At 44.4% G+C, this 16,280-nt stretch overlaps 1 protein-coding gene across 1 annotated transcript in view; it reads left to right on the top strand.

Annotated features, from left to right (window-relative positions):
• The window catches only part of LOC126106469 (uncharacterized), a 95,113-nt gene that overhangs the window by 73,812 nt on the left and 5,021 nt on the right, over positions 1-16,280 (top strand). Inside the window, exons 9-11 of the mRNA XM_049912755.1 lie at positions 443-547; positions 2,747-2,937; positions 14,396-14,620. Of these exons, the coding sequence (XP_049768712.1) occupies positions 443-547; positions 2,747-2,937; positions 14,396-14,620 (521 nt within the window). The remainder of the gene's footprint in view (positions 1-442; positions 548-2,746; positions 2,938-14,395; positions 14,621-16,280) is intronic.

The raw sequence follows: 16,280 nt of genomic DNA, 5'->3' as shown, positions 1-16,280 counted from the left end.
ATCTATCTGAAGCCTTCTAGTGTCTCCAGGCCTCTTCCATGTATACAACCTTCTTTCATGATTCTTGAACCAAGTGTTAGCTATGATTAAGTTATGCTCTGTGTAAAATTCTACCAGGTGGCCTCCTATTTCGTTCCTTACCCCCAGTCCATATTCACCTACTTCTTTTCTTTCTTTTCTTTTTCCTACTATTGAATTCCAGTCTCTGCAGTGACACTACTGAAATGCACACAGTAAGTTAAATGACAGTCAGCTGTTTTGTCCTGCAAAACTCTTTGTTTTCTACTGTGCTTATCCATTCCACTTTCCTTTTGTACCTGCACACTACTCTAATTGCGGTGCAATTCAGTAGTATGTAACTTAAAAATCATTCACTTTCTTAGTGAAAATGAGGCTTTCCTCAATCCGACAGATCTTATTTTCCTTTTCTTGTGTCATCCAGCTTGCAGAGGATATACACCGTAAAATCTAAATTTGAGAAGCCCGGGAAAGATGTCCTGGAAGACAGCATGCCGGACTCACCTGCTAAAAAGAGATTCCGTGCTGCGTAAGTAATAGAAATATTCTCTCATTTAATGTATGAGAATAAAGACGGCACAAATTTAAAATTTCTCAGTAGTTAGGATTAATTTAGTAACAATATGACCAGAAGTTTGTTTTACTTACTAGGAGAGGTCCCCAGGGATGGGATCAACTTCTTGAAACCATCTATATGGTATTGAAAGTTAAGGTCCGAGCTGTCACATCCTACAGCCATTCGTCCTGGTGGGCCCTTGTTTTCGAGTAATTGATGAAAAAATTTTCAATTTTAACTTGTTGCTCTACAGCTTTAAAAAAGATATAATGTACAAACTGATTGCGTAGCGTAGTGGTTATTGTACAGACCTTGTACACACTAGGAAGTGGCTTCGAATTTTTTTATTTTTATATCTTTATCAAAATGACTTTGATCAATAATTTTATTCAATTAATTGGTTTAAATGTACTTCTTTATTTCTGTTCTTTTGTCACATCATTTTAATCACCATATTAGCTTTTTCAGTTGGTCTCATTATTTCTTTGTATAATTCTTTTTGCACTTGGAATTGCTGTGTATGTGTGATTTTAATTATTTCCAATATTAACTAACATTGATTTCATTTCTTCAGTTTCATTACTCTCTATTTTTGTCCATGTTATTGCATTCACTATTTCTAGTCCTCGTTTTACTTGAATTTCGTTTTACGTTCTTCCTTTTCTTTTTTTTCTTTTTTGCTTAAAACTTCATCTGTGTTATTTTGTCCATATTGCAATAAGAGTTTATGTTTCAGATGTTTGTATCACTTTTACCATCCAAGAAAATGTGCATCTTGTAATGAAAATAATATTTTTGATACCACTGCATTCATTTTTTTTTCATTTAATTGGTCAGCATTCTCAAATTTTTAAATATTATGAAAGATAAGTAAAAATAATCAAATTCACATGCACAAAGATTCCGACTGGAAAAATAACGATGGGAAGGAAAAAATGAGAGCAATTGAAAAAGTTAATATGGTGATTGAAATGAAGTGACAAAGGAATATAAATAAGAGATTACATTTAAAGCAAGTAATTGGTGAGAAAAAATTTAAAAATAAAAATAAATTTCACAGCACTTGATCAGACATGAACCCACAACCTCCTGCTTATGACTTCGGACATGTCCGAAAGAACAGACACCATATCCAAATAAGTATATAATTCTGGCAATACCGGCCATGACCTTCTTCTTCTGTGAGGATGCACACATATTCCCCGAACTCTTATGGGACTTGGTAAGAATGTCTTCCATGAGTAATGAGTGTGTTGGGGTGGGACACTACGAATGTAGTGTGCGGACATAAAAGGTGAGAATGTGAGTCTTGCAGGAGGTGTGCGTGAGATAGTCCCTGCAGTCGCACTATCCTCTGTGCCATCGGTGGCTCAGATGGATAGAGCGTCTGCCGTGTAAGCAGGAGATCTTGGGTTCGAGTCCTGGTCGGGCATACATTTTCACATGTCGCCGTTGATATATATCAACGCCCGTGAGCAGCTGACTGTATTAATATAATTCTAATTCCTGCTTATAAGGCTGGTGTTACATGCATTATGCTACACAGCTATTCTGTATAACATTTCTTTTTCAAAGTTGTAGAATGGTATGCTGTATAATGACATTGTTTTCATTGATTACTTGCAATTGAGGGCACACCAGGGTGAATCGTTGTAGGGTGTAATACCTGGACCTTAACCAACAGTACCGTGTGGATACTTTAAAAGGCAATCCTACCACTTGTCAGTCTTCTTTCCCTGACAGACTAGTAAATTATGCCCTAATGTTAAGTAAAAGTCGGACACCTTAACTGATAGAATTTTTGCAGCACTTTCCCTCTCATGGTGCTTGACAGTATTTGAGCCAAGGCAAAATAAATTGTAGTTTCAAGGGCTGCACAGAGAGCTTTATTTAGAAAGATAAGATGGGTATTATTAAATCCCCAGATGAATTTTTTGCATTGAAAAAGGAGCTATAAATGCTCCAAAATGACTTGCAAGTAAATATATTTAGTGGCTACATGATGAATATCTTTACTTACACAAATTTTTTGAGCTGTTACTTTGTCTGCAGATGTTGGTGTATTTATTATTTTTCTGTAGTGCAATATGCAGAGAGGAATTCTTCTGCAGCTGCCCCATGACTTTCCCTTGTCACTGAGGAAGAACTGTTGGGTATAAACTTTACTTGTAGGGATTTCAATCTGGAAGAGAAGATTGAGGCACTGCCCTCCCTCAGCCTGGAGGAGTTCCAGATGAAGAAGAAGGCTCGCAAGAGGAAAGTCGCCCCTCCTCTGCCACCTCCAGACTCCAGGCTGCCTCCGAAACAGACAGTTCCCTCACCGGCAGTTTCGCCAGACAGCACTGAAGGCAGCAACATTGCAGGTAACGATCTGTCCCTGTTGTCTCAGACTTAGGTACGCTCGAATGGAATTCTCGCAGAGTTTTAACTGTATCAAATCTGATAAGTCCTTGAGTGCTAGATGGCTGTCACCGAGAGTAGAGCTCCTGACAGCTGGGACTATTGTTTTGTCCTCTGTTGGTTTGACAAAGCAGTAGAGAACCCTCCAGAGGTGAGCTGAAATTACACTTGCTCACAGAGGTTAGTCAGTCAAATGGAAAGTAAACGGTCAGTTCGGCCACCTGGGAAGTAGTAAGCCGACCAACAATGATCAGTACCCATATGTAACTCATTTTCATCATGCACTTCATGATAAAATCTGCATTGAACATATTAATTGTTAGTACTAACACTATATCCAATGTCAACAAATTCTGGAGAGAAATAAACAAAACATGTAAAACTGGAACAGTTACAGCAAAATAGATACTACAAGTGGTGAAGGTTGCCTCTATTGAGTATTATCTTTCAATATACTGATAAATCAAAACTTGCTCATATTAAACAGTGGTGTTAACTGCAATATGAACCTCTCAGTCCAAATATTCTGATACATTGCAGGAGTAGCTAATGTTGTTGTTGTGGTCTTCAGTCCTGAGACTGGTTTGATGCAGCTCTCCATGCTAATCTATCCTGTGCAAGCTCCTTCATCTCCCAGTACCTACTGCAACCTACATCCTTCTGAATCCTCCCCCCCCCCCTTTTTTTTCAGTTGGAAAGTGTGCAATTTGTTGTGGTACATTGTGGAATATTCCTGCTTCAGTCCCTATAGATTCATGAAATTCTGATTGGTGGTGACATTACACGTAGCAGTCAAAATGGTGTCTATAATGGAGAATTATCATTGAGTTTCTTTCGGCGGGAAACCAGAGATTTGCAGATATTCATAAATGCTTGCAGAATGTCTGAAGAACTGGCAGTGAGCAAACACATGTTGCAACAAGGACGTGCAAACCTCTCCAGTCTCCTGCATGCCGGCTGGCCGCGTATATTTCTGGCCCCTGCAGTGTCGGAATGTACAGACACTCTGTTTGAGGTGAATCACAAACAAACACCTCGCTTCACAACATGACGTTTCTTGGCAGTGCTGACACACTCGTCTACATGTTGGAGTACTCAAAAGGTGTGGGCTCACTGGGTTCGTTGCTGCCTAACAAGACCACAAAGAACAACAAAGGACCATCTGTGCTGTATGTACGTTATGAGGCTGATTGTGTCAATTTGTTGTCAAATGTCATCACAGGTCGTGAAACACTGGTTCAATACTTCGAAATGGAAACAACACAGCAATCCGTGGAGTGGCGCTGCACCACCACTTCTCCAAAGAGAAAATTCGAAGTTGCACCCTCAGCTGGTAACATGATGGGAATAGTCCTCTGGGACTGATGGGTTTATTCTGTTGAATTTACCCCCTCATGGTGCAACAATCAATGCTGCAGTGTTTTGTGCTACCTTTTTGAGCCATTAGTCTTCCGACTGGTTTGATGGAGCCCACCACAAATTCCACTCCTCTGCCAACCTATTAATCTCATAGTAGCACCTGCAACCAATGTCCTCAATTATTTGCTGGATGTATTCCAATTTCTGTCTACGTCTACAGTTTTTGATCTCCACAGCTACCTCTAGTACGTGGCAAACTACATCGTACACGTACTGGGATTTCCTGTCCGTTGTATGCAGTGAGTTGTGTGCTAGATTTTGACAGGGATAGTGAGACTTAACCATTTGTACATTGCACAATTAAGCAAAGTTACAGAAGCACCTGTGTCCAATTAAAAGTCAACACGACAGCCAGCAGTTTGTAGTGATACAAATAGTTTGTCGGAATGGCGTCACACTGCACCTGGGGCCAGATGAGGGCACAGCCATACTTGAATTACTGCTAAAACCTGTAGTCGGTTTTGAAAACACTGCATTCACAGAATGTGCACGAGACCTGTTATTGCGAGAGTGGGCAGAATTGGTATTCTTTTGCCAATGTGAGCAAACTGCCTGGACATGACTTTTCTTACCACACGAGTAACATGTCGCGTTGCACAAGGGGCAGTCTTGCCGCTTATGGCTAGCAAAACAGTGATGGCAAGGCTTGACTAGATTTATAGGGGTGGCTACTTGGTTAAAAGGCTTTCTGTGCATCTGTGTGTGCGCTCGTTGTGGTGGCTGAGTGGGGCAGTCGTGGGGAGAGGATGAGGAGAGCGTGGTATGATAGGTGGGTATGATAGGTGGGTGGTTGGTTTCCTCTCACTACAAAACAAAATGCACACATGTTTAAAATACACATTATTAAAGGAACCAATTGACTACTTAATGTCAGTGATGTCCAATCTGAAGTTCTGTTGTTAACAGCAATCAAATAACATGTACTAATTCATGAACCTTATCTATGTCCATATCACAACTGCGCACACACACACACACACACACACACACACACACACACACACCATGAAAAGTTTTGCACCACCCCAGTTCCCATAACTCCTGAAGATAGACGTTGACTATGGACATTGTATCATGGACACAGTCCCTTTGACTGTTCAGAGATGTCACTAAAACTGCCCAAAGATGTAAACAACCATGCTTGAGCAGCATCTATTAGACGGAGGGGGTCCAACAGCCACTCAGTTCGTCATTCCACCAGCAAGGAGGTACACAGCTTGTGTTGTCTGTAGTTCAACCATGCCTAGACGGTCAATGCCACAGTTCGATTGCGCCTGCATTGTTACTTTGTGCCAGGAAGGGCTCTCGACAAGGGAAGTGTCCAGGCGTCTCGGAGTGAACCAAAGCGATGTCATTCGGACATGGAGGAGATACAGAGACAGGAACAGTTGATGACATGCCTCACTCAGGCCGCCCAAGGGCTACTACTGCGTGGATGACCTCTACCTACAGATTATGGCTCGGAGGAACCCTGATAGCAACGCCACCATGTTGAATAATGTTTTTCGTGTAGCCACAGGGTGTCATGTTGCGACTCAAACTGTGCACAATAGGTTGCTTGATGCACAACTTCACTTCCGACATCCATGGTGAGGGCCATCTTTGCAACCATGACACCATGCAGTGCGGTACAGATAGGCCCAACAACATGCAGAATGGACTGCTCAGGACTGGCATCACGTTCTCTTCACTGATGAGTGTCGCATATGCCTTTAACCAGGCAATTGTCGGAGATGTGTTTGGAGGCAACCCAATCACACTGAACGCCTTAGACATAATGTCCAGTGAGTGCAGCAAGGTGGAGGTTCCCTGCTGTTTTGGGTTGGCATTATGTGGGGCCGATGTATGCCACTGATGGTCATGGAAGGTACCGTAATGGCTGTACGATACATGAATGCCATCATCCGACCGATAGTGCAACCATATTGGCAGCATACTGACGAGGCATTCGTCTTCATGGACGGCAATTGACGTTTCCATTGTGCACATCTTGTGAATGACTTCCTTTAGGATGACAATATCACTTGACTAGAGTGGCCAGCATGTTCTACAGACATGAACACTATTGAACATGCCTGGCATGGATTGAAAAGGGCTACGTGAACTACCAACTACTCTGAGGGATCTACGCCGAATTGCTGTTGAGGAGCGGAACAATCTGGACCAACCCGCCTTGATGAACTTGGGAATAGTATGCCATGACGAATACAGGAATGCATCAGTGCAAGAGGACGTGCTACTGGGTATTAGAGATATCAGCGTGTACAGCAATCTGGACCACCACGTCTGAAGATCTCATTGTATGGTAGTACAACATGCAATGTGTGGTTTTCGTGAGCAATAAAAAGGACGGAAATGATGTTTATGCTGATCTCTATTCCAATTTTCTGTACAGGTTCCGGAACTCTCGGAACCGAGGTGATGCAAAGCTTTTTTTGAATTGTGTATAATGACTAATGTCCCCTCACAGCTAGCTAAGGTGCAAGATGACGACTCACTGTGGAAGGCTAGAGCACAGTGTGACATATTGAGGTGCAATGCAAATTGAGTCCCGATGCGATATACTGAGGTACTAAGGGTGAGAGACTGAGACAGCTCTGTCGGCGGGAGCAGACTGTATGCACGCTGCACAGGGAGTGTTATATCGTTGTGAAGCCTCCCTAGGGAGTAAAATTACATCAGATGTAGGAGTAAACTGCAAGCTGAATCTACCAGACAAAGACTGGAAGACCTTATAAAGACAGTTGTTAGGAGTATGCTGCTGTGTGGAAGTGAAACTATGGTACTCAGAGAAGCAGAATAATGCAAAATAGTAGCTTTTGAGATGAAGTGCTACTGCAAACTGCTTAATATTGCCTGGGTAGGTGAGGTGTCAGATGAAGAGCAGCTCCACAGAGTGGAAGCAGAGAAGCGGCGTGTTTGGAAGCTTTTCCAACCCAGAAGGGACACGTGGGCCAGCCATCTGCTGAGACATGATGGTGTCATTGAATGTATTATTGAAGGGACAGTAGAAGGGAACAACACAAGAGGCAGACCGAGTCTGGAATACACCAACCAAACTATCGAGATACCACCTATGCCTCACTCGACAGGAAAACAGAAGATAGAAAAGTGTGGTGAGCTGCTGCTAACCAACCCAACGGTTAAAGGCTTAAAAACGAGAACATAACAGAGTGCAGATGAATGCGATGCTTAACATATTTGCAATTGAAACTCGCTAGTAGGCTATTTATGTTTTACTTTTATTTAAATTCAATATTTATTGAGAAATAAAGAAATGAACAAATATTGAATCATCGTTTCTTAATAAAATTTTTATTTTAAATTACTATTTGCATGCAATAAATTAAATTTTGGTACACAAATGTGAAATATTAAATAGAAATGAAAACACTTTTTTATTTTTAGAGATAAAACAGATCATTGACTTAAATAATTTTTATCGTTTTACAAAAAGCATTTCACATTTCTATCAAATTTTAATATGTTTTCATATGACCAGTAATTGAAAACAAAAAGATGTTATATATTTCAAGAAACTATCATTCATTGTTTGTTTATTTATGTTTTTGATAACAAACATGGATTTTAAATAAAAGGGAAAAAAAGAAGTTGCTACTGGTGAGATTTGAAGCATCAGCTTAACAGTTACAAATCTGTTACACTACACACAGGTACCGATGAATCTAGAAATGTCTAGTACTTAATATTTTCAGGTTCAGCTACTGAGAATAATTTTGGGTCCAGAAAATCAGCCATTTAAGCCACAATTTACTGGCACATTTGTGTTTCACATATCTTAAAGGGTAGAGCACTCCAACTGAAAAAGACCGAGGTTTATTTTTCAGAATTATTTTAGTTGTGTGATAGATTAAAAATTTAACAATAATGATGACACAAAGTATAATGAACTTTGTGAGAAAAAAGGTGCTACATGAGTTCTTGAGCAATTTCAAACATAATTGACTTTTGCTTGAAAAAGTCTGATGCATTCTGGCACACAGCGAAGTATGTTGCAGTCAGGCCAATACCAGCTTGTTTCTTAGCTCCTTGCTTTGCCGGTAGATAGCTTCATCTTATCCAAAATAAAAATCTTGGAAACTTTTATTGGATGTTGCTTCATCAAAAACTAAATCATAATTACAGTAGCGGTGTCTCCAGCAACAATATTAGCAATGAGAAATTGTAGCAGACTACAGCCTTCCTGAATATAAATATACTTCAGGCTGTTCCCATTGAGATATTTCTTCCTCCAGTCCAGAATCATTGAGTTCTTACTCTGGAGCTTCCAAAATTTTGTACGCAACAAATCTGATACATTTGTAGCAGAATTAAAGCAAATGGATGTACCTAACTAAATAGATGCACGAATCTCATTACAATGAAAGCACACTGTGTGTCAGTCATTTGCGAAGATGTCGCGTTAAGTTTCCTACTGCTTCTTTCAAAGTAATTTCATAAACGGACAACACAAGGCAGCACCTGTCAAGGGACAGGTAGTAGTAAGTCCATACATTGTTCTCATATGAAATCAATCCAGTTTTCAAGCAATAGGTTTCTCAAGCAGTGGGGTGAGATATACTCAGGTGTATTCCTTCGAATGCAGTGTTGCGGCCCGGCCGCTTCTTCACAAAGGTTTTAATGGTGCTTCGAAATCTTCAAATATAATTTTTTTTTTTCAAGTTTTTTGCAAAATTTCATTGCATTACTTTAGGACATTGATGTCCAGGCAGCGCCCTCTAAATCCTGAAAGTACGAACAAAATTGAAGAGTCGCAGTCTCTAAGCCATTCTTGTAAGAGCAAATCAGAAAAAGAAGGTGGAAAACAAAAAAATGGAGGGATGGTGAGGGCGGGAGAAGGGGGTAGATGAAGATAAAAAGAGGAAGAGGTATTGAGTGGATTGTTGTGACTCGCCGATTATTCAAAGTGCCGCCGCGCAATTACGCACGTCCTCTACGTGCGGCGCTGTCTGCCAGCCAGGCAGCAGCTGCGCCACCTAAGCGGCCAGCCGAGCAGCGGCCGCTAGACTGAGACTCAGTGTTTAATCGAATGCCGACTTGTACACAGGTCAACTTACTCAGTGACTTATATGTGTTGTTGTCCGAAATATGTGTTAAATTTGAAGATATAAAAATTGGCGACGAGGTAGTGGATTTTTCCTTTTCACCGTTGACTCACAGGGTTCCGTGGCTACTGTCGAGCAACTATTGCAAAATCTCCTTGAACAGCAAACGCTTCTAACAGCGCCGATTCGCGATTTCGTCGCGGCGTCAAATGCGGGGCGTTTCTCGTCGTTGGCTGTACCTCATTTTCCACCTTACGACGAGACGGCGGAAGACTGGTCTGATTATGAAAAACGTCTTCGACAGCACTTCTTGGCATTTCATGTCACGGACGAACAACCATGTAAGTCTCTGTTCCTTTCCTGGATTTCACCTCAAATGTATCGGTTGTTGTCGTAATTGGCTCCTTTGAAGGATCCTGCGTCTTTGTCCTTTGCTGAAATGTGCTCCCTTCTGTCTGTCTATTTTCAAAAGCAAACGCATGTGGTAGCCTCTCGTGTTGCCTTTTATCGTTGTCAAAAACAACCAAATCAGTCCTATCGCGCTTGGGCTGCTGAACTTCATGGCCTCAGTCGAAAGTGTCAATTTGTTATTGACGTTCACAAAGAATCCTATGCCGATTCCATGGTACGGGATGCTATTATCCGGTCGGCGCCCGACAAAGAAGTTCGGCAACGTGCCCTTCAGTTGGCGAATCCGACTCTCGATGAAGTTCTCTCCATTGCGCAGTCTTTTGAAATTTCTCACGCCGCTGGGGCGCAAATAGAGGCGTGGGGTGACGTCGGGGAAATACAACCTCTGTGCGCTGTTGACGACGCGTGCGGCGCGTCCCCGCCGGCCGACGTGGCCGCAGTACGCTCCCACGCGCAGCCGCGGCCTAGCCGTAAACAACCCGCTAAGAAACTGCAGCAAAACCCCCGGCAACTTCCTTCATGTCTGCGGTGTTTTACGAAACATTCACGCGAGGATTGTCCCCAAAGTTGGGCTGTGTGTCACAATTGCAAAAAGAAAGGTCGTGTCTTCCGTTTGTAAATCCGACCGCATGCATGATGTTCATGAACATGACGCTGATTCTGATTCTGTGTTGTCTGTCAATTGCACTTCTTCCCTTTCAGGGAAGTTATTCCTCATTGTCCAAATCCTTGGTCGAGATGTTCGCATGCAAGTGGATACCGGTTCTGCTGCCACTATAATTAATTCTCAGACGTATCTTCAGCTGGGTTCTCCTCTCCTGTCCCCTGTCACTCGGGAATTACGACGTACAATAAACAGAAGATTTCTCTCTTGGGACAGTTTAATGCTGAGGTATCTTACAAATCCGTCGTTCGCACTGTTCCCATATTTGTGGTCGACCAGAGCACCGCAGAAAATCTTTTTGGTTTCGGTGCCTTTCGCGTTTTTGGGTTCTCCATAGATGACTCTGTCAATATTGTCTCTGATGCTATTCCTTATGCTCAGCTGGATTCCTTGTCGACGACATTTTCGTCCCTTTTTTCTCCTGGGTTAGGCCGTGCAAACGACTTTGAAGCTCATATCACGCTCAAACCCACTGCTCGGCCTAAGTTTTTTCGGGCTCGGCCCATTCCTGTGGCCCTTCGTGATCGGGTAAAACGGGAGTTGGATTGTCTCACTGCTTCAGGGGTCTTGCTTCCTGTCACTTCCAGTGAGTGGTCCTCTCCTGTCGTTGTAGTTGCTAAGCCCAATGGTGATATTCGTCTCTGTGGCGATTTCAAAGCCACTGTAAATGCTCAATGCCTCATCGACACTTACCCTATGCCCCGTCCTGAAGAACTGTTCACTAAACTCGCTGGAGGACAGTATTTTTCTAAAATTGACCTGTTGGAAGCTTATCATCAACTTCCTCTCGACGCTACTTTCCGGCAGTTTCTGGTCCTTAACACGCCTTTCGGCCTCTATCAATACCAACGCTTGCCATTCGGGGTTGCTAGCGCCCCTGCTCTTTTTCAGCGATTCTTGGAACAATTATTGCTCCCTGTCCCGGGGTGTATCAATTACATGGACGACATTGTTGTCTCTGGCTCCACCACTGAAGAACATCTTCAAAATCTCCACACACTTTTTAATGTCTTACAGACTGCTGGTCTTAAGTGTAATCTTCAGAAATCACAATTCTTTCAGGCATCTATCACGTACTTGGGTTTTCAACTCTCTCGGGATGGTATTCGTCCGCTTCAACACACTGTTGCTGCGATCGGTGCCCTTCCTCACCCTACATCGGTTAAGGAACTGCAGGCTTTCTTGGGGAAAATAGCATACTATCACAAGTTTTTACCGTCTGCGGCGTCAGTGGCTCAGCCGTTGCATCGCCTGTTGCATAAAAACGTGCCTTTTCACTGGTCCGCGTCATGTGACGCGGCTTTCCAGAAATTAAAGACTATGCTGAAACAGGCCCCGTGCCTGGCTACTTATCGACCTGGCCAACATCTTGTTCTTGCCACAGACGCCTCTCAATACGGGGTCGGTGCAGTCCTTGTGCACCGTTTTTCTGATGGTTCAGAACAACCCATCGCTTATGCCTCCAAAACGCTCACGGATGCCCAACAAAAGTATTCTCAAATTGAGAAAGAAGCTTTGGCCATCATTTATGCTCTTCATAAGTTTGGTGTTTTTCTCTATGGCTCAAAATTTCATCTTGTTACGGATCACAAACTGCTTGTTTCCTTGTTTCATCCATCAACATCACTTCCTGACAAGGCTGCACACCGCCTCCAGCGTTGGGCTCTTTACTTGTCCCGTTTCAATTATGAGATTCATTTCCGGCCAACGGCTCAACATGCGAATGCTGATGCTTTGTCTCGCCTTCCCATGGGTCCTGATCAGGCATTCGATAGGGACGAACTTTTGTGTTTCCACCTGGATGTTGCCGAGCAGCGGGTTGTGGACGGGTTCCCCATCACTGGGGACAGGCTGGCGGCTGCTACGGGTTCTGACCCTACCCTCTCCCGGGTTTTACGCTGTATTCAGAAGGGTTGGCCAGATCGCCCGTCCGCTAAGACTTCTGATCTGTTGCGGAACTACTACACTTTGCGCTACCGCCTCACGGCTAGGGATGGTGTTATCCTCCTCTCCACTGACAATGCTTCGCCGCGTGTTGTGGTACCTGCGTCTTTGTGTGCTTCGGTCTTGCGCCTCCTTCACCAGGGGCACTGGGGTGTGTCTCGCACAAAATCTCTGGCACGCCGTCATGTGTACTGGCCTGGCATCGACTCTGACATCGCACACATGGTCGCTGCCTGCGGCCCTTGTGCGTCACAGGCCGCTGCCCCGAAGTCATCTTTGTCACCGTGGCCTTCGCCTGAGAAGCCCTGGGAGCGCATTCATGCTGACTTTGCGGGACCCTTTCTAGGTACTTATTGGCTCCTCGTAATTGACGCCTACTCTAACTTTCCTTTCATTGTCCGTTGCACGTCACCTACCACCGCGGCAACCACCAGTGCTCTCGCCCGCGTTTTTTCTTTGGAAGGCCTCCCCTCTACTCTTGTTACTGATAATGGTCCGCAATTTGCCTCTTCCGACTTTGCGGATTTTTGTGCTCGTCACGGCGTTACGCATGTCACGGCCCCGCCGTTCCATCCACAATCCAACGGTGAGGCTGAACGACTGGTCCGCACATTTAAGGCTCAGATGCGGAAACTTCTGACTTCTTCTGCTGCTGATGACGTGCTTCTCCAGTTCCTGGCGTCTTACCGTTTCACCCCCATGGGCGATCACAGCCCGGCTGAGCTCTTACATGGCCGACAGCCCCGCACGCTACTTCATCTTCTGCGGCCTCCCACCTCACGGCCGCGGGTGCCTTCACTTGGCCGGTTCACCGCCGACGACCTCGTCTGGGTACGGGGATATGGCAGGCGGCCAAAATGGAGCCCGGGCCGCATCTTACAACACCGTGGCAGACGCCTGTATGAAATCCAGACGGACGCGGGTGTTGCAGTGCGTCATTCGGACCAGCTTCGGCCTCGGGTGCCAGCAACGCCTGTTCCGAATGCTGCCACACCACCTTTGGCTCTACCTGATGCTCGGGATCTTGGCATCTCTCAATACTCACAACGCAGCCCTCTCACCGTCATCGCGATGCCAGCACCAGAACGGACGCCACCAGGAGACGTGCCCATGCAGGAACCGGAGGACCGTCCTCTGTCAGAGTACATCTACTCGCCTCCTCCTCCTCCAACAGACGCCGACACATCGCCCATGTCTCCTGTCATATCAACTGGACTTGCCGCAACGGGCAGATTGGTGCAGGGGGCCCCAGCAGATTCAACCCCTACGTCTCCTGTCATCTCGACCCGTTATCATCGGGGACACTTCCGTCCGTACAGGAAGCCTCCTCCTCGAGACTTTACGGCGAGTCAAACAACGCCTATGGACGTTAGCCATCTCCAGGACACCTCCATCAAGACCAGTGCAACAATTTCAAAGGGGGGAAAAGTGTTGTGACTCGCCGATTATTCAAAGTGCCGCCGCGCAATTACGCACGTCCTCTACGTGCGGCGCTGTCTGCCAGCCAGGCAGCAGCTGTGCCACCTAAGCGGCCAGCTGAGCAGCGGCCGCTAGACTGAGACTCAGTGTTTAATCGAATGCCGACTTGTACACAGGTCAACTTACTCAGTGACTTATATGTGTGTTGTGTTGTCCGAAAAATGCGTTAAATTTGAAGATATAAAATGGATAACCATCAGTAAAAAAGGGAAAGGGGAGGCATGTTGACGGAGACTGAATCTAGGAGAGTGGTGGGCTGCAAGGGATTGTTGGAGAGGAATACCCAGTCTCCAGAGTTCAGAAAAGCTAAGCTAAGCATTACGTTAAAGTTGTTCTTTAACCTCCTTGTGTTTTGTGTGATTATCTTTATACTTTCTAGGTTTTGTTTTCCAATCAAGTTCTTCCAGTCCCACATTAGTGTGGTTCTGTGTTCGGCAGGGAACAGAGTCACACTGACTGTGGAAGCGACAGCAGTGGTCACCTCCTCTGACGGAAGCCGGCTGTGTTCGACGGCACACCTGCAGAGTGCTGGGGCAGTGACCTCGGCGTCTGCGGTGGGGAGTGCAGCAGACGCGTCGCGGCAGCTCGTCGGTAGCCAGAAGCGGAAGGCCCGCAAACAGAGCATCACCAGGCTCGACTCTGACAACGTGCGCATACTCAGGGGTGAGTAGTCAGGCGCACTTCACACTTCTGCACTTGTATGTTACGAGGGCTGTAGAAATTGCAGACTAATATCCTTAAGGTTAGGTTGCTGCAGAATTCTTGAGCATATTCTAAGTTTGTATGTAATAAATTTTGTTCAGAAAGAATAGCTTTTATCCACAAATCAACACAGATTTAGAAAGCATCGTGATGGCAAAACTCTCTCTGCCCTTTTTTCAAATGATATACGCGAACCGTGGATGAAGGGCAACAGGCAGATTCCATATTTGTAGATTTCCATTAAGCATTTGACACGGTGTCGCACTGAAGATTGTTAAAGGAGGTCAGAGCAGACAGATGAGCCTCCTAGAATGTGACTGGCTCGAAGACTTCTAAAGTAACAGAGCCTAGTATGTTGTCCTTGATGGCGAGCATTCGTCAGGGATAACGATATCGCCAGGAGTGTCCCAGGGAAATATGGTAGACTGGAATGAAATTTTCAGTCTGCAACAGTGTGTGTGCCGATACGAAGCCTCCCGGCAGAATAAAACTGTGTCCCGGATTGGGACTTGACGAGTTTGAAATGCGGTCTGGCACACGATTTTAACCTGCCAAGAAGTTTCGTATCAGCACACACTCCACTTCAGAGTGAAAATTTTGTTCTTGGAACACCCCCAAGCTGTGGCTAAACCGTGTTTCCACAATATTCTTTCTTCCAGGAATGCTAGTCTTGCAAGTTTCGCAGGAGAGCTCCTGTGAAGTTTGGAAGGTGGAAGATGATGTTCTAGTGGAAGTGAAGCTGTTAGGAGGGATTGTGAGTTGTGCTTGGGTAGCTCAGTTGGTAGAGCACTTGCCCGCAGAAGCAATAGTCCTGAGTTAAGAGTCCTTGTCCATTACACAGTTTTAATCTGCCAAGAAGTTACATGATAGAACTATTTTTGTTCTCTATATACATAGATGATATGATGGACAGGATAAGCAGAAATCTGCAACAGTTTGCTGATAATGGTGTAGTGTATGGGAAGGTATCATCTTCAAGTGTCTGTAGCATGATACAGAATGACTTGGATAGAATTTCTATTTGGTATGATGAATAGTAACTTGCTCTAAATGTGGGAGGAAGTAAGTTAATGCATTTGAATAGGAAAAATAATTGTGCAGTGTTAGATTAAAGTATTAGCAGATTTGATCCCGTGAGAATAGGAGATTTATTTGGTTGACACCACGGATCCCCACGCGGTGTAATGCTTAATTACTCGGGCTGGTCACCCAGTATCCCTGATACATCTTCCCATGCGCCAGACACTCATCAGTGCAAATCACATCACACATTGGGTAGGATATCTTGGTAATATGGGAAGGATTGTGGGAGTAGATATGGGATAGATGGGGCATTTTGGGACATTTTTAGTCTGTTTCATCCTCTGAGGCATATCCGGCATGGGGGACCCTGTCAGTAGCTGTACTACAATCAGCATAGCTCTCAGTTTTATGCAAACACACAAGCCTCTTTGCCTGAGCGATCAGTAAATTGACAAGTTGGTGTCCCCTGAAGAGGTTATCTAGCACATTTAAGGTATAACCTGTTACTATGTTTAACTTTTTACTGATTCCTAATACACTGTCATTGCTTCTGTTTAATAGGGTACTTGATAATGGTCTAAGATCAAAATAGTGCAAT

The sequence above is a fragment of the Schistocerca cancellata genome, chromosome 10 (genome assembly GCF_023864275.1).
Source record: "Schistocerca cancellata isolate TAMUIC-IGC-003103 chromosome 10, iqSchCanc2.1, whole genome shotgun sequence".
Classification (NCBI taxonomy): Eukaryota; Metazoa; Arthropoda; class Insecta; order Orthoptera; family Acrididae; genus Schistocerca; species Schistocerca cancellata.
The sequence above is the reverse complement of the archived record's forward strand: the minus strand, read 5'-3'. Positions and strand labels throughout refer to the sequence as shown.